Below are 23,005 nucleotides of genomic sequence, written 5' to 3' on the forward strand. Positions count from 1 at the left end.
ACTCCGCTGATGACACTGTTGTTATTTCACGAAGAGAGAGAGAGAGATGACAGGAGGGAGAAAAAAAATGGAAGAGAGGCCGAGGAAAAAAAAGAGAGAGATTGATAGCTGAGAAGAAAGAAAGTTAGGGGATGAGAGATGATATGAAAATGACACTGATAGAGAGACTGAACGATGCGATTTGGAGGAAGAAATAAAGACGGAAAAACGTCTCTCATATTTTGAAAAAATATAGATAGCCTGTGAAATAACTGTGTGTCTAATATACCCGTGCTCTGCTGTACAGTATGATTCCCCAGGATAGTTCATTTCTGTTTGACAGAGCCGAGCTGCAGTGGGTAATGAACAGGTACTTGTCAGAGTTGCCACAGTTGTTTTGGGTTCCCTGTCAGCGCCAGCAGCTGGGGTTCAAAGGTGGCCCGGGGAGCCGATTCAGCCGGGTATTGCCAGACAGACGCCTGTCATGTCCCTCTCCCACAGATCCAAAATGGAGAACGCAAAGCCTACGTCTTGAAAAGCAAGGAGCTGACAGGGCCAACAAAAGGGGTCATCTTTCTCGAAATAGACGTGATTTTTAATGCTGTAAGTCTTTCTTTTGTTTTTTTTTCGAGTCTCCTCCCTGATTTTTTTTTTTTATTTTGCCCCCCACCCCCATTATCCTCTCTCTCTCTCTCTCTCTCTCTCTCTCTCTCTCTCTCTCTCTCTCTCTCTCTCTCTCATCCCTCTCTTGTTCTCCCCAGCATTCCCCCCTTCTACGCTGCTGTTGTCTTTATTCTGTTTGTCAACCCCCCCCTCCCTCCCTCGCTTCCATCTCATCCCTCGTCCCTTGTCCCTCGTCCTCGTTTTGGCTTTAATTATCGAAGACTCCCTCTCAGCAGCCTTTGTTCGCCCATTCACCATCGCTGTGTGTGTCCTATAGCGGCCATCTTACAGCTTTCCCTCCCGCTCGCTCTAGCCTCTGACATGGGGCACGCTCTACGCATGTGCTGCTATGTTATGCCAGAACACAGTGTGTTGATAAAAAAAAAAAAACAACCTTTCAAATAATATAGACATAGCTGTGTGCTAAATCACTGTCACCGTCTTTCTCATCTGTATTCTTCATGAATTCCATTGAAAGTGTTATTTCTCTCTCACCATTTGCCGCTTGTGACACCGCTCGTGCTTTTCCCATCCTCCAGGTGAAGGCTGGTCTCAGGACGTTAATTCCTATTGAACAGAAGTACATTGAGGAGGAGCCCAGAGTGTCCAAACAGGTACAACAGCAGCCAACACTTATCTACTACCACCTCCGCCTCATTTTTATCTGTGTCCACCACTGCACCTGCTATTCTGCTTAACTGTCTGAAGCAAAACCAACAACCCCGGTGAGTGGCATCTTGTAAAGCACAACAACTGTGTGGGCAAGATACAACGGGATGATTGAAGGAAAAACAGCATTTTGTTTCTTTTTTTTTCCCCCCCTTTCCTGCTCTCCCCCTTTTCTCATCTCTACCCCCTCGCATCCACTCTGAGTGGTGAATAGAAATGTCAAGCTGTCAGCTCTGGGGTGCATAAGTAGATTGGCCATCCTTATAGTTGGCCCTCTTTGCCACTGCTGCTTTGCACTTCATTGTCACGCTGCTCAGTGTGGCGGCACCACAAAGGGATGAATGGTAGGGGCTGGCCCACATCAGACATGTCATATGAGTGACCGTTTGGGCTCGGCAGTCAGTGTTGAGCCATGCACAGCCGAGCACAGCTCTGCCCAGAACAGCACACAGCCCGGCACACACACACACACACACACACACACACACACACACACACACACACAATCCCGTACCACCCTTTTGTCAGCCCTCCATATATTCACTGTTTCTGCCTCCTCTCTCTATCTCGGCCCACTCCGAGCTTTTCTCTCGAGGTGCAGAATCATTTTTTCATCTCCATTTCACCCCTGACTCATAGAGATGACCCATGTCAGCGTCTCGCGATGATGATGTCACCGGCTGCTTTGGAGGGATTGCCCCGTGAGGGCTCTTTTGTGTGGTAGCATCTCCCCTGCTGTTGCTTGCTGCTTAATGTGCACACACACACTGAAAAGGACAGAAAAAAAAGCATGCACGCCTGCCAAACACAAGCCTTTAATTGTAATTATGACACTTGACTTAATAAATGACTTTTCTAACTGTTTTAAAGGAAAAACTAAAAGCCCCGTTAGACATAATTCATGAAAAAGAACATTTTCAGTTATGACAGTAATGAGCCAGGAGGAGTACGGCTTGTACGTCAGTGTGCTGACGAATGTGGAAATGGATGATTAACTGTCTAGCTGACCTCAGGGTGTGTTTGTCCCCAGCAGGACACCATAGAGTCATCCCCAGTTTGGCAACAAACATCTTCACATAATTATACATAGAAAAGGAGAAATCCTCCTCTCGTCTTGTATCAAGCCACCGCTAGCCACACACAAATCCATCCGTACACACATATAATAGACTTATTGTACATCCACATTATATGCTCATTTAAACACTTTATTAAAAAGAGTGAAATAATGGCCTAGAATTTTTCTTTCTTTTTGAGCAGGGATCTTGAGAGACAGTTTGTCCTTTGGGAGCACTTTCTCCCGGTGTTGACCTGATTGGGTGGTTGGCGTTCTTCACCGCTGTTGTGCTATTCCCCGAATGGCTGGCAACCCAGGGGGATGACCGCAGTTAGCCGGTTTTCTCTTATCTCTGGCCAAATGCCTGGAGAACGCTCAGGGAGGACAATCCAGGGACTGTGCTGGAAATTGTTATTATTGTACTAAACTTTATCACCGGGTGAATAGACATAAAGAAACACTGTGAATCAGCTGGCTGTGTCCTTTACCCATGGACATCCATATATAGCCCGCTCCAAGGAAGGAAAACACACTGATGTCCTCATGGTGCCCTCAGTAATGTGATGTTGTGATAATGAATCTAAAGTGAGGTCAAAGCTGCAGATCTTGTGCAGAGAAGAGACAGCTGAATGAGACACGACAGTGGTTGGATGTACCATTTTAGCAGTATATCATTTTAGCTCAATTTGTTCACCAACTTGTGATGAATTTACATCTTCAGTGATTATCTATGAGAAAAAATTGACTTCTTTAACCGTGTGACGTCACAAGATCAGTAAAGTACCATGATAGCTGTGTTCAGGCTGATCCTATTTCACTGTCTTTTGTGGTAGTTCAGTATTACTTTACCTGTGACACCTAATTTCATCGCCTCTCTCTGTTTCTGATTGCATACGACGTTTTCTTAAATCATGTTTACAGCCCCATCTTTACCTTGCTATGGCACATATTTCACCTCAAGCCTTCACTTGTTTAATGCTTGTTTGTCTCTTTCACAGTTGCTTTTGCAGAACTTCAACCGAGTAAGACGCTGCATCACGTTCCTGATCAACACGGGCTGCTACATCAACAGCTGCTTCGAGTGGGACTCTCCGCAGAGGAGCATCTGTGCTTTTGTGGTACGTAGAGGTGCACTTAGATATACAGTAGCATTAAATGTAGCACATTTACCTGACACAAAGAACCAGGACCAGGAGTGTATATTTAGTACTCACATGATGTATGTTGTTGTTATTGGTTTCCTAAGAATTTAATGTTGGAGAAAAACAATCTCAAATGGAGCTGGGGCTCCTTTTTGTCATAGAGAAATTACTTAAACTCTACCGATGTTGACGAGCACTGTTCTAAATGTGTAGTCATATATCTTACTGGTTGTACTTTTCATGCTAAACACACACACACAGAGGAGATACACACACACACACATATACCAAATCTGTAGGACCATTTCTGCTAACAAAGTATAGATCCTTCACTGGTAATTTCACACTCTAACACAAGAGACTGTTCATGTCTCAAGCACTGTTAAGTACACCCACCCAACCACAGACTGTTACTCACACACTCCAATGGTAGACTTGATTAAGTTTTTTTTTCCCCATGTCCTTGTATTAAATGTACATGCACACATGGCGTCTGTTTTGACACTCGCTGGCTGGGAATGAGTGGTGTTGAATCTTAAACATTATTTTATTAGAGCCTCAGATGTCCAAATACTGAGAAAACGCAACTACGATCTTTTGAAGTGTGACAAGCTGTTCCTGCAGACAGTAGAAATGGCAGCCTTTCTCCCTTCGTCCACCGGCCTCCTCTTCGTCTTCATCCTCCCTCTCTGTCTCTTTCTCCCCTGTCATCTGTGTCTGGTATTAAAAGGTGAAGTGTAATTGGACAGCAGAGCTATCAGTAAAAGACATTCTCCTGCCGGGCAGCGAGTGTCTGCATGGAGGTTCCTACCCTAAAGATGACAGAGCAGACATTTAATCCTGTCTGGTTTAGTGTCCTGACTTAAGTAGCTACAGGACAGGTGGACCCGCCCTGCCCCAGCCCTTTACCATGGCAGCACTAAGTGTCTCCACAGCAGACATTAGACATTAGCAGCATTTGGCTGTCTGACACCAGCTTAATCTCTGCAGAGGCTGAATGTGTGTGTTTGTACAGCAGGTCACCGTGTCATCACAAGACATGGGTCAGGAGAGACACGGTATTGATCAGTTAACATTTTCCCTTTATGTGCGCGCGGGCGTGCGAGCCCGGAGTCGCGTGTGCGCGTGTGTTTGCATTTTCCCTCATGCAAGTGCGACCCGGGCGCGAGTCCTCGTGTCTCATCTTTTAGAAATAAATGAAAATGTCAGACAAAAAAATAAAAATGTCAAGAATTTCCCAGAAAACAAGGTCACTTCAGAAATGCCAGTCCACATGGTGAATGGAGAAGGGAGGATGCAGCCTTGGAAAGTGCAGCCTCCGTGCCGGCGAACGCACGCGTGCATAGCTCCTCGTCCCTTTTTTCTAAACGCGGCGTAAAGTACATCCGTTTCTGAGGAACTGTTCTGACTATTCATATTCTCATTGAACTCACTTATATCCAACGTATTCAGATGCTAACAAAGGATATATCTAGGCCAAGGACATACTGTTTTATAGTTTATAGAAATCCTGAAATTTAGGTGTCATTGTGCCCCCTCCCTCCCATCCACCGCTCTTTTGGGAGTCTGCTAGCGTAGGAGTATGCACTTAGCTAAAAGCATCAGAGTATTTAGGGCCTCCCCCCCCACACACACACACAGGTATTCCCTCCCTCCCCTTCCATTTCTTCATCCCTCTCTCATTTCTCCCTTACTTCGAGAGGCCTCTTAATCACTTCACTCATCTCTTTAAGTGGGTTTTTATGGGGGGCCATCTGGCCAAGGTGGTGCGTTCATGAAGGTGTACTGCTGTGTGTGATTATGGACATGTGCGTCTGTACACATGTGCACGTGTGTTTCTGTCCGGATGTCTCTCTAGACAGATGTTACACTCAACTTTCCAGCGCGGCTGCAGCTACAGAGGTGGAGCTTTGGGCAATTCAACCTCTAAACTTACAAATGTGTGCGCCTCATAACCGCTAAGTGAGCCTGAGGGGGGAAAATTTAAGCTTCTTCATATATTCGTGGGATTTTGTGCGCGATACTCTGCATCAAAATGCAGCTGTCATACTGTGTCACTGTGAAACTCTCCCTCCACAAAAAAAATGTTCAGATATTTCCTTCATGGTCCCTTACTCTCCTTCTGCCCAATTCTGAAAATGCCAGCCGCATGTACACATCACCCATTAGTGCCAGCTGTGATTAGTGTGTATGTTGTGTGTGTTTTGTGTGCATGTGCGAGAAAGAGAGATATCGCATAGTCTCACATGCAGCTTTTCACTCTCTCTCTCTCTCTCACACCCACACTGCTGTCAACCACCCATCCCGACAGTGAATCAGCCACCGTGGCAGCTTTGCCTGAGGCGTTGGCACAATGGACGGGACTGGAGTTACCTCCTGTCCTGCATGATGGGTGGTGTCTGTGTGTGTGTGTGTGCGTCTGTGTGTGTGTGTGTGTGTCTATGGGTGGTGTCTCCATTCCCTGTCTCGGGGTTAAGCGTCTGCTTCCGCTCTCCACACCTGCAAGCTGAGCATCTCTCCCTCCTATCCATCTATCCATCCCTGTTCTCCTTTATCTCTCTCTCCCCTCCCTTTTCCCTCCCTCCCAGAGAGTCGAGGCCATTGTCGGGCTGAGCGGTGTTGGGTTCTGTTCTCCTGCTGCTGCCAGCTCTCCCCACGGCCCCTGCAAGACAAGGCTGTTATTGCCCCAGGGACCGTAGGCCTCAGCAGCTCTTCCTCCAAACAAATTTGCTGTAACTTTATCTGCAATTGGGCCCTGAATTGGGAGCAAATAGAGGCAGCTTTGTGAAGCTCGGGGAAGGGCGAGGGCAGCGAGCTGGGGGTTGTTGGGGAGGCAGGGGAAATGATACCGGGCTCTTTTATGTCAGGCAAAGTAGGACTCTTATCAGGAAGAGAGCCCAGACAAGGGAGCTACTTCTAGAGGAAACTGGAGCACCTATCACCTGCTTTGCATTTAGATAAAAATTCACCCTGCTGAAATAAAAAAAAGGGGAAAAAAAAGCAAAGACAGGTACAGAAGCAACTATTGGAGTGTGTATGTGTGCGTGTTTGCACATGTCTGCCTGGCAGTTTGATACACACACAGAGCTGAGGCGCCATAGCAGTCAGTGGTACACACCACTCCAGGTCTCTTTAAATTGCTCCTTTGACTCCTCTTCAAAGAACCTGTCTAACTTTTAAAAGTTTTAAAGTCGGGAGTTCGTCTTTGCCCACAGCAAGGGACAGCTTTGAAAGATATACTTTCACATTTTACTGCTCTCCTGATTTACAAAATGAGTGATAGTTGAAGTATAGTGGCATGACTAAGAGAGAATACCAAGTCAGAGCTTAATCACCAGAGATAGAGACTTTACAGAAAATGTGTGAGGCCTTTTGTTGAGGAGTCATGGATACAGCTCTCTTTACTACTAATAGTTACCACTACTGTGCAGCTGTACTGTTGAGTCCATGAGTGGTGAATGCTGCTTTTTATTTTTCTATGTTCTAATGCAATGACCGACTCAGTGATTTGCTTCTTTTTTCATCGGATGAACAGCTTTAATTTAGCTGTGGATCTGAATTCTGCAGGGGAACAGCAGGGGGCAGTCTAGCACCACTGAATGATAGGTAGGTCTGGTCACAAACAGGACACACTCTCCCTTCCTCTCGTTCCCTCGAACTTAACAGGACTTCTAGTTGCTATCTGGCAACACTTAGTGCCAGCATGGAAATTGATGTAAGAGAGATAAAGGGGAAGTCTGAAATCCAAACTTCAGTTTCACTCCGCTGAGACAGAGCAGGGGGAAAGTTAGCCTGGTGTGTGGTTAATGTAAGCCAAAATACTGATATTACCCTCCCACGGTGCTGCGGCAAAGAGCCGTACGGATACGGGTTGTGTTTTGAAACAGATACTGCAACTCTCAATGTGCCACACTAAGTGCTTGAATAAATCATTTTGACTTTCTGTCTTTAATATAACTTCTTGTGTTCGAATTCTTTAATAGTAAAAGAAAAAGCATCAAAGGTTATAACTGCAGTGAAATCTGGCTACGGAGAATTGTCAGAATAATTTAGTTTTCTTTTTGTGTGTGTGTGTGTGTGTGTGTGCTGGCGTATTTTAGCCAAAACATTACAAATTATTCTGGCATGGTTTTACTTGGTGCTTGTTTGTTATTGTCTTTTTTAATTATACATCTCATTTGAAATTCAGCTTGTGCTTAGATGTGAAGTTTGCCCAGTTCAAATGTAGCCTTTAACTACATCTTAAACTGGTTCAGCAGATGTGACAGTGGAGAATATTATTTCACTTTGTTTTATGACAAGTGAATAGTTTTGTTCCTAACAATTTGTGTTGAAGCATGAGTAGTTTTAAAAGAAGTGACGGTCTATTTTTATGACAGAATACGTCTGGATTCTGTCATAAAGACACATTTTTAATTTATTATTCCCGACTTGTTTTTTTGATTTATTAGCTGCTGACATTAGTTTTGGAAAGAAGAAATGAACTAAAATAAAGAATCACTGTCACTGCACTTCATTAAAGGTTTGATAATTACAGGCTATATTAACTATATAATCTCTCAATATAAAACTTTATACATTTGTTTACATACTGAAAACTAAATCAGACAGTTTGCGAATTTTAAAGACTGTAGAGGTACATATACAAAAAGAGACAAAAGCAGTGTTCATATTGAAAATTTTACATTACCACACAGGTAAGAATGCAGAAGTATTAGACACAGTGAGATCGAGGCATAGTCAGCATCTCCTGTGTGCTTGTTCAGATATTCACTCTTAGCAATCACCAACAACTATAATATGTCTTATTATTATTCCCGTAGACTACATCTGGACCTTCATTTAGCCTTTTCCTCCTCTTGTTCCCTTCGATCCAGCATATTTTCAGCGTTATTTTCTTTTTCCTCCGCCCTTCTCTGGTCACTGACATCCTCAGCGGGCTCCTTCCCTCTCCCTCCTCCCCAGGCGAAGAGCCTCCTATCTGGTGTAGCGAGCGTCACGGGGGGTGGCTGCGATCGGCCCGGTCCTGGTGGAAAGGTCCGGGCACCGCAGGGCCCCATTGCCCAGCTGGTGGGCACAAAGACGGTACAGGGCTGGCCACTACTGAGCCTGGGTGTCCGGTTTCTCCAGCTGCCAGTCAAAACTTCGCCCTCAGCCACTTTAACTGAAAAGGAGGCGGAATGAAGAGGGGTGACAGGTTAAACAACCTCATGAAAACGGAGAAAAGACAAAAGCATAAAAGAAAATTTTGAAGGTTTCCTATAAACATCAGCAGTGGGAAGTGCAATTAATTTTTCTGCTTCGTGACAACAGCACCATGAGCGATTAGACAACCAGACGCTACAAATACTTACAGTGCGATGTATGCCTGCTGTAAGTTATATTTATAGCGGAGCATTTGAAAGGAGCGTATGTGCATCTGCATGAAGATGTTTGTACGTGTGCAGTTATTTATAGCGTCTACCAGAATAGGTTTGAAACAAGTGAGCTCCTTTGTTTGTTCAACTGGAGTCAAGCCTCTGCACCTCCATTGCACATTGTTTAGTTAGAGATTATTCCGGTGTTTAGCAGCGTTATAGATCATAAAGATTTGTAAATTACTTGTAGGTAGGTGGGTAATTTTAGAATATTTACATTTCGTAGAGAAAATCTGTGTGGATGTGCGTTGCTTGTAGCTTTCTCGGCCTTAACGGCTTTTTATGATCAGCAAAGGGATATTGTTTTGTTACTTTTTAGTATACAAATATGAATTATTAAGTTGTTTCTATCCAGCTTTCTCCTACACAGATGTATCAGAGACAGACTCTGTTTACTGTATGTGAGAAAGTGAAGTTGAACCCAAGAGAAACATGGAAGGATTTTGATACTTTTGGGAAATTTGGTTGTTGCACAAAGAGCATTCAGGCTTATTTGAAGAAGTAATTTTGCTGTGAACATTATGCAAAAAAGCACTGGACACTTCTCATGTTTAATTCTATTATTTTTGTTTATTTATTTTTTTGTATATTCGGTGGCAGATATTTTAACATATAGTAAGAGTTTTGTTTAAAAGTTTCCAAACGAGTCTTTCAAACTTTTCTACACCAGAATTAGAGTTGAATGTGTTTTTACTGCGTGGAGCCGTGATGCTCAGATGTGTTTGTCCATCACGGCGCAGCGCTCCAGAGCGCGTGCCGCTTGGTGTCCGACTAGCTCCGCCACAGCAACAGCAGACCTGCATGCGCGCTGTTGAGGGGCTGTTGAACCTCATATTCACATTAACCTCAGACGGCAAACACAATGAGGAGCTTGATTTTAGTCTCCTCTCTCCCTCTCCGTCTCTTCCCCTCACACACACTCAGGCACAAAACACAGAAATAAAACAATTTGATTGTTCATTACTAAGCATCCCCTCTCTCTCTTGTTGATGTTGTTCAGCCAAACAGGATGGATCATAATTGGTGCACAGACCAATAAATCTGCTTTATACAGTAATAGTCTCAATTTCACCACTCCTAAAAGTTCCCCATCAGAACTGATTGTTAAACACGGGTGTATTTCCATACAGAGACTAATTAATTTCAAATCGTCTCTGCTCCTATTTGAAATAATGGATTTCTTGTTCTTGAATTTGATAAATATGTTTTGTTAGAGGAGATTGAGCATTAGACATGGTTTGCATTTTCAGCATTTGCTATAATTGCTGCCTCGGTTTTATCAATCACCAAGAATCTCTGTATAGTTAAGCACGATATTATTAGAAAAGATAAATGCTCTTTTGTCCTATTGGCAGATTTTATTCCCGCGCAATTCCCCCCGGCCAACTCTCTTTAACTTTTTTACACAACAATTGACACAATGCTTCCTCACAATTGACACAATGCTTTGAGAAAATATCAAGCGTCCATTATTGGCAGTTTTACTTTCCCACAGATATCTTCTCCCAAACGCCGCAGTAATCTGTTGTCAGAGGCTAAAGAGCCCTGCCAGAATCAGAATACAGGGTTTTAGGAAAGGTTAATTTTCAGATGGTGCTTTTCTTGTTTGGTGATGAGAGGGGAGGTATAGAGGTTATGGTTTTGGCAGATGGGTGCAGAGGAGGTTAGGGGCAGGGCATAGGAGTCTTTTGGGCTAGGAGAGAGGATATTGGGGCTTGGAGTGACAGGGTTAGGGACTTGGGTTGTGGGGTGTGTGGGGTCATATGCGAGAGTTTGGGGTTGAGTATAGAAGGGTCAGCTCTGACGTGCTGTGGCTGAAACAGTACATGACCTCAGAGTCCGGGGTGATTGGCATGGAGGAAAGAGACTCTCATACTCGTCCTCCTCACCGTCCTCGTCCTCAGCTCGAGGACCATAAACCGCCGGGGGTCATGGTGTCGAACCTCAGCTCGCTAACACCGGGCCTGTACCTTTGTTGAAGCACAGCCTAATTTTTACGCCTCGCTCCATAAGGGTTTATGATTCTGCATATGAATGTGATTGAATGTGCATCGTTTCCAATCGCACATATGGCCGGCTCACGTTTTCTCAGGAGTTTCCCTCTTGAGGCATCCGTGTTTAAACCATGAATGTAGACACTCTTGGTCCACGCAGTCCTCCCGTATTTTTCTCTTTTCAACAGTTTTGCTTTTATGTGTCCCCGCAGCTTTTTGTCATCGTCGTTTGGAACTTTGAACTCTATATGATTCCTCTGGCTTTGCTGCTGCCCTTGGCCTGGAACTACATCCTTATCGCATCAGGGAAGGATACAAGACAAGATGTGGTGAGTAACCCCATCCCTTCCTCGTATCACTCCGCCTTTTTTTCGCTTCACTGTAAAAGCCTGTTTCTACACACAATGCAGGGTTGAAATTCAGCCGCGCTCTTCATTTATTTTCGGCGTTAATTAAACTCCATTTCTTTATCAAACAATAAGTATTTGGTGATTATATTCAGCAGAGATGTGCAGATGAGTGAGCCGGCAACATACCTTTCTGAGAAAATTTCCAATATACCTTTTGATCAAATTGCACTCACAAACTCTGACCAGGATTGGATTTAATTTAAAAAAAGAAAAAAAAAATGAAATAAAAAAGAAACCTCCATCTGCCGCATGAGGAGCTGCATTCTCAGTGCAATCTCACATTTCTCACTTTGCCTTCTTTGAGGCAAAGAAAAGGGAGAAATAATAGGCTGTCACCTTGAGCTACGTTACGCCACTTACCTGGTAGTATATTTATTTAATTCATTTATTTTTATCTCTTATACCAATTAAATGATGTCAAAGCAATGTCATGGAGAAACAGACATGTTTTAATCATGCCCGGGCACATTTGGAGAGCAGAGAGTGAAAACGAGAGACAGAGCTAGACTATGGAGTGAGCGTGAACAATGAAGTGATTAATTTTAATAAGTGCCTTTTTTTTCCGAGACTCAGTTGGAAATAACCGGTTAACAGACTTCAGATTTTCTCGCAGTCTCTCTCTATGTGTATATTTATCTCTTCATAAGGATTCTTTGGGTTAGATTGGATTGAATTTAGAAGAAGTATTAAATTCAGTCATTTCAATGCACCAAATCTAATAGCTTTGTGTCACTGTGGCATTACTCGTAAAAATAGAATTAAATTTGAACTGTACATAACACATGGAGTTAATCTCCTCTGTTTGTAAGCCTCTCTTTCTGTGTTTGTTAATTAAAAAAGTTCTTCTGCTTTTTGACAGTAACCTGATAGTTACACAGTAGATTTGGAATTATATTTAATGTTTAGGGTATTTAAACTAAATATATTAAGTCAAGAATTAAAGGTTTGCAAGTGTAAGTTAAGTAAACATTGAAAATGAACAATTTGTGAATGACACAGACTTACATGACAGAGGACGTTTTTCCTCGCCTGTAGATGGCGACATTGCCTGACAAAAAATAAAAAAATCACACATGCCTTAAGACAAAACCCAGCTTGATGTTTTGTGCCCCTACCTGCTGCTCGCATTTATCCAGCCATAATGATATTCTCTTCTCGTGTACTTCCTAAGTAAAATGAGGCAACAAAGGTTACATATCCTCATAATGTGGCACTCACTTCACATACGAGTAAGTACATGTAACTCCCACTTCATGCGAAATTGCTTTTCTCTCCTGAAAGGGACCATTGTGGCTCAAGTGCCTCAAGAATTGGCTGGAACATTAAGACATGTTCGTACTGTGGATTCTCATATGGCAAGCGCCTTTTGGGTATGACAACACGGATCGACTGGGTTCCAAGAAAATATCCGATGGTCAAAGACAACGGGAGATATGGACCCTCACTACTGTGGTGACACATGGGATCATTTTAATTTAACTATTTTAAGATCTGATCTCTTAAAAAACATGTGAACGCTTTAAATTTGATTGGCATGAACTTCCATATTTAGACCAGAAATCTAGACCATTTAATTTACTGACTTTAACTACAACTTAAGTAACACTGAATTTATTTTCGGCCAACTATAACCAACAGTTTTCTCTTTTTTATCTCAGTATTATTTCTTGTACTGTTTATTATTTTCCCAGTTTTAGTCGATGCTGAAGGGTTCATTTGTCTTTGAAGATTTCTTTGATGTAGCCATCATCAGTGTTCTGTGAGCAACTATTCTGCAATGGCTTTAAGTTAGTTAACTGTCTTTCAGTTTAATAATCTTCATATGCGTGGATTGCACTATTTTGCAAGTGAAGTGTATTTAGAGGAGTTGTTTTGGGCTGGGGGTGAGATAGTCCAAGGCAAATACGCGGTCGTAGAGAATGGGGTACCATTGAGGTGTATGTACTGTGAGTGAATTTGCAGGTGTGTCTGTGATGCATGAATACTGAATATTGTTGTGCTGCTGTTCTGCTGTCTGAGGTAGCCTAGTGTATTCTCTTTTATTCCAAGGTTATGATTCAGGCACGGCCGCCGTGTAGAACAGCTCACGCAAAGACGCACACACACAGGCATGTACATCTAAATGAGTCATTCCAGGTGTGTGCTAGAACGGTACTTTGATGTGTGGGTAGAAATGCAAGTGTGTGTGTGTACGTAAGTGATAAAAGTTGAAAATGTGTCCATTGTATAAGCGTACGCGTGTGTGTGAGTGTGAAGAAATTTTTTGCGACGGTGTATCTGATGAAAGTGGGATTAATTGTCAAAGATTAGCGCCATTAATGCTCCCCTTTCTTGCCGCTGTGACAGTTGTGCTGAACGGTACGGAGCAGCACGGGCGACACAAAGAAAATTCCCTGACAATCATTGTCCCTCTTGTCTCGATGTTGCGGTCTCACAGCCTCAGGACTGGTGAATGTGAGGAACCCTGTCCCCCTGCTCCCTTATCAACTGTTTGCCTCTTTACCTTTTCATATTACTATCTTCTGTCAGTTTTAAACGCAGTAAAAAAAAACAAAAAAAAAAATGCAATGTATAAAATAAGTATTATCTTCCAGCGTGTTTGCAAATGCCGCATGCACACACACTCGAACACGCACATTCAGACACAAGTATCCCCCGAGTCCTGTCCCTGTTTGTTTTCAGTTTCCCAATCTGCAACGGTGCGGGGAAGGCAGGGGGTGGGAGGGGGCACCGCGAGAGCATCCAGTATCTGAGTTCTTGCTGCTTCCTCTCCTGGTCCCCTGGATTCCTCTTCCGAGTCTTTATCAAGTTGAAGTCATGGACGACTCACTGTTTCCCTCCTGCACTTGGCAGAGAACTGAGAAGAATAGAAAGGAAAACAGGGGAAAGGGGCTTTCTAATTACTTTAAACAACACACCAAATTAAAGCATTGTGCTGAGCCGAGCAAGGGTCAGCATCCGGAGCGCTGCGGTTTTCCAGCAGTCTGGGGTGAGGGTAATGCCAAAGGAATCTCTGCTGAACTCACTCTGAAGGGTGAGAGAGAGAAAGAAACAGATAGAGAGGGAGAGGGAGAGAGAGAGGGAGAGGGAGAGGTAGGGTGGGGGCAAGAATGAGAGAAAATGAAAAAAGCACTTGAGTACAGACTTCCTAATGAACTAGCGTTGCTTCATCTGATGGGTTCAATGTGCGGACCCTTCTCCAGTTTTACACCACAACCACAGTGCACAGCGCTGTCTATAGCAGATAAACAAACACTCTGTTCTCTGCAGGCTGTAATTCACCCCTCAGGGTCACTGACTGTTGTGTGGTTACATGCTGCTTTGCAAACAGATCCCGGATCAGCGCTCCTTACCCTAGCCCCAACCTTGACCAGTACCTGCTAAGCAGTCAGAGCATCCTTAGAACAGCGATTAAAGGAGGCACTGCACCAGCAAGGTCCCCGACCTCCTCTCTTATCATGTAGCTCCCTGACCCCTGAATGCTGACTCTTCAACATTGTTAGCTGACCTGTGTGTCATGCTCTAACATGCTCACCGGAACAAACAAACAACAGGACCTTTTTGTGCTTTTGAATCTGTGCAGAGAAAGACACCGCTTTTAATTCTGACATTCAAAGCCGGTAATGTATTATCAAGGAGGACTTAATCTTGTCTTTCTGCATTTGTGTGGATGAGCATTTTAATGACATGACTTTCTTCTCTCCATCGCTTTCTTGTTTGGAAACCTGGAATAATTTGGTCCTTTGATCTACCCCAAGCTTGCTGCAAATGAAGCTGCGAGTAGGCTGGGCTTGGTCAAGCAGAAGCCGGTCAGGCAGCTCGCGCACGCATGCCTACGTCTTTTCCTAGCGGCGCGTCGTATTCGTGTGCGTGCCTGCTTGCAAGAGTGTATATGATGGGCGCCGAGATTAACAAGCAGGGACATATCCCAATAGAAATCCTTCCTTGCCGCTCTCTTGGCCCAGAAAAGCCCTCACCAGATGTTACGAAGGTGTTAATTTCAGTGCAGGCTGTTGTAGAGGCTACATATGGAACATGGTGATGTCTCTTTCTACCACAGGATGACGGGCAATTAGGCCTCGTCACACTGGAGGACCATCCTCTTTATCCCATGCTTCAGACCATTACATTGATTCACCCAATGGATCTGCCAGCCCATTACGGAAGAGAAGACCTTAATGGCCTGAAGATACTTCACACTTACAGACATGCCTCCAGAGGCAAGGAAGCTGACTACCTTAGCCCGCTCTGCAGCCTGAGTGAGATAGTATTTTCTTAAAAACAAATATGGATTTTAATCTCCCTGATAGAGCTTAGTTTTCCATTAAAATATAATCACTGACTGTGGTGATCTACTAATGTTATCATTTAATCTAAATTAATGTAGTTTGTGTAGTTCTACCTTCACTGTTTTAGTCTGTTCTTTCCTGACTGGAGTGCTCAGTGTGACAGCAGTATATATATTTCATTAAGACAGTAATATTGTCTGACTTTATTTGAACATTTCTAGAACAAGGCTTCATTGCCATTTTTATCTATTCTATTTTCTCCCTGATTTTGCAGCTCAAAAAAAAAAAAAAAAGAACTTTTTCTGCGTCTCTAAACACACTCTGCCTTGACATCTGCCCTCATTAAGAGCCATGCACTACACAGGTAGAGAAGAGTAAATATTAGGAAAGCTGGAAGGAAAAGAGGAAACGCTGCCTATTATACCCGCAACTCCTCCAGAAAAGTCACACCTCCACTTTTCCCCGTACAAACCCCCGGCTCTGGAAAGACAAGGAGAATGAGAACAGGAGATGGAGTGGGAGCAGGAGACAGAAAAAGACAGAGAGGCATTCAGAGAGACGGAGCGACAGAGAGACGGAGGCAGAGGAAGGCAGCGGCGGATGGCAGGCACTCCTCAGTGTGGAGTCAGACATGGCAGTTGGTGACAGGTGACAAAATCAAAAGGTCATGTCACTTTTAACTGGGAGCGCCTGTGCCCCGCTGATTTCCCCCGTGCCGCCCCGGCATCACCGCGCTCATCTCTGCTCCTCTCGCTGCCTCTCTGTCTCTGCTAAACTGGCAGATAGGATGGCAGGCTGGCAGGCAGAAAGACAGGCAACGGGCATAGTTTGAAGCGGGACGGGAGCATCGGGAGCATCAGGGATGCCACAGCAGAATCCTCCCAGCCTCCCTTTTCATCATGTTGTCTCTCTTCCCTCCCCCCATTTGTCTAACTCCCTTCATCACACTGAACCTTTGTAACTGTCTGTGCTCTTTGCTAACAACGTCAGCAGTTCAGGGTGTCTGCCTCGGTGCTTGTTGTTATTGTTTTGTCTATACAGTACACCCGCTGTAGCTGTTTGTGAGTTTTTCGGTCTAAGCCCCGAGTCTACAGACGTGTGTGTTTATGCGCAATAGATTGTACCTCAAGAATGTTACCAGCCCTAGGACTCTTTTGCACAACTGAATATGAAACAAAATAACGTATTATCTGAGAAGGACAAACATCTTACCGCTGTGTTTACATACTCTCAACAGAGCTTGTGGAGCCTTTCTGACTTTGTCTGAATTGCTTCTTAAGCTCTGACTAAACAAACTTGCTGATTTGTGAGCCAGTGAGCAATGAGAAATGTACATGTGCGTTAGCAATGTTGCAGCGCTATCCCGAAACTCTTTTTTTTTTTTTTTTTTTTTTCAGTGCTAACAGATTTAGTGTTGCTTTCATGAATATGGAGCTGCCCTTCTCACCCCCACCACCAGCCTCCAGCTCCGGTAGCACCCCAGCCTCACCCCTATCTAGCCCCCTGCTGGGTGAGCCCTGGCTTGGGCAGTGCAGATGGAAGGGCCCCCCTCTGAGGGCCACGGCTCTGACAGCTTGTGAAGGGCCCGCGCGGGTCAGCCAGGCCCAGCCTTATCAGACGCTCAGCTCTCCCACCAGTCTGCAGAAACTGTGGTGTAGGCAGTATGCGCACACATACGCACACATACACTCATGGACAGTGCATACCAAGTAGGGCCTTGAGATCCCCCAGCCAGCCACTCGGCCAAACCTCAGCAGCTGGAGAGGTTAAAACCCCCTCACGTATCAAAGGGGAAAAGCAGCAGGAGGACGGAGGGAGGGAGGGATCGAGGAATGGGAGAAAAAAAGAAGGAAAAAGTATATCTTCATGTTCACCGGGATGTCTGCTTCGGCGTCAATTCCCCCTGCGGCTGTCATTGGGAAGGTGAGGAGGGGAAATAGTGGAACTCAGTCCGGCCAGGGAGAGAGAGGGCCAGGCTTTTCAGAGGAAGGGTGAAAATGATGTGGCTACTAGTTCAGCTAGATGGATTTTATTTTGCCTCAGTGGACGGTGCACTTGTTCCATTGAACGAGACGGGCCCTAGTCAGTTTTGCTTCTGTGAAACTCCATCCACGCAAAACACAGATTTTCCTCCAAACTTGTTAGAGTAGTTTTGTATGCCAGGAGACAAGTAATTGTTACTAAGTTTTAGTTAGTTAATCCACATTTCTAAATCAGTTTTATCTTTACCTGCAGCTTTAGTTTAAAGTTTTCACTTTGTATCACAAACAAACTTCATTGGAATTAGAAGGAAGGGAAGAAAACACATAGAACATAAATCAGGATTGACCAGTTTTAAATCAAAGATGCTTCACAGAGTCTGCTATGATCTCGTGATCACATTTATCATCGCATTCACCGTAACTCTACAAAGCCGTGTGTATCCGGCAGGCAGAAGATCACAGTAATAATCCCTTGTGACCCTGAGAGTATGCTCTCTGTCCTTGAAGACACACTAGGGGTGCTGTTGCACTGCTGATGTTATGCCAGAAGCTTCCTGTGGATTTTGGAGTCTACCTCATAGACCGTTCTTGAAAAACTTCTCTGAACTTTTTGTCTACCTCAGACTGCTTTTTCTGTTTTTTCAAATTCAGCCCAAGCGGATTTTGGCCAGCACCGTGGATTTCAGCCAGCACAAAGCAACAGTAAATTGCGCAGAAAGATCTAGCCCTGTAAGGCTGAATGTCTTCTGTATTAGTGTTGATATGAATTTTCCCAACGCACAAAATAGTTCAAGCAGCGTTGTAGCCTTCAAGTATCAATCATGTAATAGATGCAGTGAAGAAATCAAGAGGGTAATACACAGGCCATCCATTATTTGCTTTGGCTGCTGTATCATTTTCACTGTATTTACGCACATAATCAAAAACAGCATTTTATTCAGAGCAAATAAATTATGTACAATTGTTTTTTTACACTTAAATTTAATGTGCAGCATTTCTTTCTTCACCTCCGGTGTTTTGGCATGATCAGAAGTACGGTAAAAGGGAAAAATTCGATTTGGACGTGAATGCAACCCTAAACATAATTCTTGCAAATCAGCTTTTTACGTCTACGCGAAGGCCAAACGGATGCCTTCACACTTCCAGAGCCATTTGAACTCTCAATGTCACTGTGCCCGCTTGCGTTCTTTGTGTGTATATTTTACATTATCAAAATCTATGTATGTATTTATGGGGCACAGTGTAATCTGTAAGAGTAGCCTGCATCATCGCCGTATCATTTGAATAGGTCTGAATATGTTAATCCCCACCTCAGTAGATATTGAATCGACTGGAGCAGCTCTGCAGGCAATGCGAGCTCGACGCGATCCTGTCGACAGCAGAGGCTTTGATGCTGCCGTGCTGTAATGATAGTAATTCAAACAACATGATAATGGGGGGGATAAGCAGACAAATGATATCATACACCAAACAGGTCTTAGAAAGAGGAAAGAATGATACAAATAGAGGGAGAGGTAGATGCATACAGAGAACCAAAGAGATATGTTTGGGATTCATTGGCTGCACTGAGGTAATTTATATCCTCCCTTACTGAGACAGTAGCTTCAGTGTGCGCATTTAGCCGTGGCAATCTTCAGGGCAGATGACATGTTCCGTGTCTTTTTATTTATTAATTTTACACTGTGTCTCATTGCAGGAAACATGACTTCTCTCTGTAACCAGAGGCGCTAGGAGGGAGAGAGCAGAGCGGAGAGCAGAGGGAGACAAACGACTCTATCATTCTCTCTGTCTCTCTAGGTCATGCTTCTCCAGCTAGCTCATGCTCACTCCTTTGTTTAAAGTTTGGAGCATGTGCCAGGCATGCCCTAGTAAAGCCTCTGTGTGGAGGATCCCATTATATTTGTATTTTGGCATGGGTGAAAGGATTCGGGAGGGAACCGTGATGACTTTATAAACAGTTATAGCTCATTTGTTTAGAGACGCCAGAAGGCTTTCATGTTACAGTATCACATCTACATCTTTTGCCTCGGCTGAGTGCAGGAGTTCCCTCTCTCTCTCTGTTATTTGTATAGTGTGGTACTCCTGAATGTGTTCTGTATCAATAAAGAGACTGTCAAATGTGAGCAGTTGAGATTATTTGTCCGGACAGTGATGGAGTCTCGGTGAAGCGGGAATAACCAGTTGCAGTACAGTCAAAAGGCTAAAATGAGGAGTCCCATGCATACATGCACAACACTTGCCCCAGCGATCCTGAGCTATTGATAGAACGCACACACAAACACACACTATTGATTCTACCCTCTCAACTCTACCGTTCTGAACTCCTCTTTGTTTGTGTGGGAAGCTGCATTTACATAAGAGGCTTATGTCAGCCGCCACATAGTTTCCCCCCCTTATTCCAGTGAAAAACAAAAAGGACAAAAGCTATTGTCTTGTTAAGTAATGATTTTTGGATTTCTCCAAACTAGTTTGTGCTGTTCTGGAGGTGGTAAGGCGGTTTGCGGTGATGCCGGGGCTAGGCGAAGGATTTCGGGAGGGGAGGGGGTGGCGGCGGCGGTTGCACAGTGCAACAATGAGAGCAGATGAATTTCTGAGGTTCACAGCTGTGTGGCTTATGATATGGGTGTTTGTTTATGTAAATCGGGAGCAAGAATATGACCTTGCAGCCGTGATGTGTGATTGACAGAGACAGCAGATTGCATGTTTTGAACTTGTGAATGTTCACAAAGACACACTCAAGTATTGTATGACTAATAAGGCGGCGTATCACTAAACACTGTGGACTGAGCTGCTCTTGTTGGTTTGGGGTTTTCCTTACATGCCAATACATTTGTTTATTGGCTTCCTTTCACATACAAATAGAAGGGCTGCCTTTCTTTTGCAACTCGTATTCGTCTACATATCAATGAAGAAGAAAAGCTACAACTTGCATGCACCACTGTTACATTGTACCCTATGCTGTATGTCTCCATATGTGTCTTTGCTGTTGGTTCTGTGTGTGAACACATGAGCGTGTTGTCATTTTTCTTCTTACTGTACAGTACGTCTCGTGGTGTCTTGGGGCCTCAGAGTTACACCAGCTCCAGTTTCATCGGTTGTGCACCACTGAAGCAAATAGTTGCTGTTCTTTGTGGCTTGCTCTCTGCGCTTCAGGCTTTTCTTCTTTCTCCTGTCACGGCGCAGCATTCTCCGAGAGCGCGCGCGACAGGATAGACAGATAGGTGAACGTCTAGAAATTGGGAGGTGGACGTGGGAGGCGGGTGCAAAAAGGTCAAGGCGGCCAGAAGAGACCACGCAGAATCGGGAGGAGAAGAGGAGTCCTGCCGTCTCGTCCCCCTGGATTGTATAGGATGCGAAAGGCTTTTGTGCGACGCGATTTGAGTGGATGAATAGACTTTAATCCTCAGCCCGTTGAAATTCAAAAGCCTGAGCGTTTGCTTACATTTCCAGAAGTGTCAACATTTTTGAACAACAGAGTGTTTCTAAAATTAAATTCTAATTCAGAACCACTCTGAAGCTTATGACGTATTAACACCCACAAATCCAGTAGTTGTGCTATCTGCACACTTTCCATACTCATTAACAAACTCTTGCCAGGCATAAGCATAACCAATCAGCTTTAATGCGCCTCTTTGGCTGCTCTGATGATGTTAACCCTGTGTTATCTAATGTTTATCTGGACTGTAGCTGTTGCATAAACATCTTTATTTCACTTTCTTGGTTTTTTTTTTCTTTCTCTTTTCTCTGTTGCAACTGACAGCAAGCAGTGGAGGACCTGCTGGAGGATGAGGATGAGGATTTTGACAAAGATGACAAGGTAATTATGTCTCGTGTCAGGGATGCACTGAGGCACACACACACACACACACACACACACATACGCACACTGCCTCAGGAGGGGTTGACACTGCTTCATAGACCGGAAACACAAACAGACTAACGAAATGACTCCATCTCCCCCTCCCTTCTCCTCCCCCGTTCGGTTATTCTCGCTGCCTGAGGCGCAAACACATGTTCACAGATTGTACAACCTTTTAACCTTTTGAAAAGTTTTTTTCTTTTATTTTTCTGTAGGTATACACACGACACATTCCTCACCTTTCCTCCCTTTGGTTTGCTTTGTTTTGGTGTTTTTTTTTTTTTTATCGCAGTATTTCCCTTCATAGGACATTATGTTAACTTTACTAACGTCGTGCCTCGACCCTTCTTCCTGAGAACATGCGCCCATATAAAGTGCTTAGTTAGCTATTTAGGTCCGTTCACTGCTCCTTTATGTCCCAGTAAAACAGCATCTGGGCTTGTCCAGACACTATCAGGTAACAACAGGTGGCTGCTTTACTGCCTCCGCTCATTTACACTTTAGGAACAGCCACTGAAACAAATGCCACTGGATAGGATACAGTGCCTTGACAATGTTCCAGTTGGGAACGGTAATTGAAATGGTACAGCTCTTTTTCCACTCTCTGTGTTGTCTTTGTTTTTTTATTCTTTTCAAATGGAAGCAGTTTTCTTTGATACTACAGTCCAGTGAGTCTCAAGCAGTGTGAAACAAGGCCAGCATTATAACATGGGTGAAGTGAAGTCCAAACCCTTTACTGTGAAAACCAGCAATCTGCAGACTCAAATGACTTGAGCTGATGCCTTACAGCCTCCGTGCGGCAATATGAAGTGTAGTAGGCTGAGAAGTGGTAATTTGCATGGTCTGGTCTGGGAATGTTTTTTGAGGAAATCTCTGGAATGGTAACTGTAAAAACCTTCGACCGGTCAGTTTGATATCTGACTTTTATCTTTGCCCCGAGGACACAAGAGCAACCTCTCCTGTTTTAAAAGTACGTGCTGCAACAAAAGGGTTAAAAACAAGACGTTTATTGTGCAGATGGTCAAATAGTCATCCCAATAGTAAGTAAGCCAGACAAGCAATCAGTCAGCCAGGCAGCCAGTTGGATGATGAGCACACAAAGATATGCGAGCATTACATCCTCTCCCACAGTGATGCAGAAGCGAAGTTTCATGGCTGTGAAGTTCCAAGGCCGAAAGTGTACAGGGGGGCACTGACTGAAGATATGCACCAGGCAACCTTGAACCTTTTTTTACCCTTTTCTTTATGTCTGTCCTCCTTCATTGCATTCCCTGCCTCCTCTTACAGAAAAAAACCCCCTAAAAAATACAGGCATTTGAAAAGCCGCAGATTATGTGAAATACATTTCGGACTTTCATATTGAAATGAGGCGCAGAAGCAGCTTGTGCGGCCTCCGTCAGATTTGGTGCCAGACTGATTATTCCGAATAAGAAGCCCTTGCTCTCTGTTCACACAGGGCTGGGATGCTGGATAGCACAGCTGCCACAAAGGCTACAATTTACCAACTCTGGCTTCATACATTTTGATCTATTGCTCCCCTCAAC

The 23,005-nt window shown here is 44.1% G+C and overlaps 1 protein-coding gene across 1 annotated transcript in view; it reads left to right on the forward strand.

Annotated features, from left to right (window-relative positions):
• Positions 1–23,005, forward strand: part of mctp1a (multiple C2 domains, transmembrane 1a) — a 134,469-nt gene that overhangs the window by 90,147 nt on the left and 21,317 nt on the right. The window contains exons 12-16 of the mRNA XM_084552044.1: positions 481–582; positions 1,182–1,256; positions 3,367–3,486; positions 11,134–11,250; positions 21,363–21,419. Of these exons, the coding sequence (XP_084408170.1) occupies positions 481–582; positions 1,182–1,256; positions 3,367–3,486; positions 11,134–11,250; positions 21,363–21,419 (471 nt within the window). The remainder of the gene's footprint in view (positions 1–480; positions 583–1,181; positions 1,257–3,366; positions 3,487–11,133; positions 11,251–21,362; positions 21,420–23,005) is intronic.

Source organism: Chelon labrosus (genome assembly GCF_963514085.1).
Source record: "Chelon labrosus genome assembly, chromosome: 9".
NCBI lineage: Eukaryota > Metazoa > Chordata > Actinopteri > Mugiliformes > Mugilidae > Chelon > Chelon labrosus.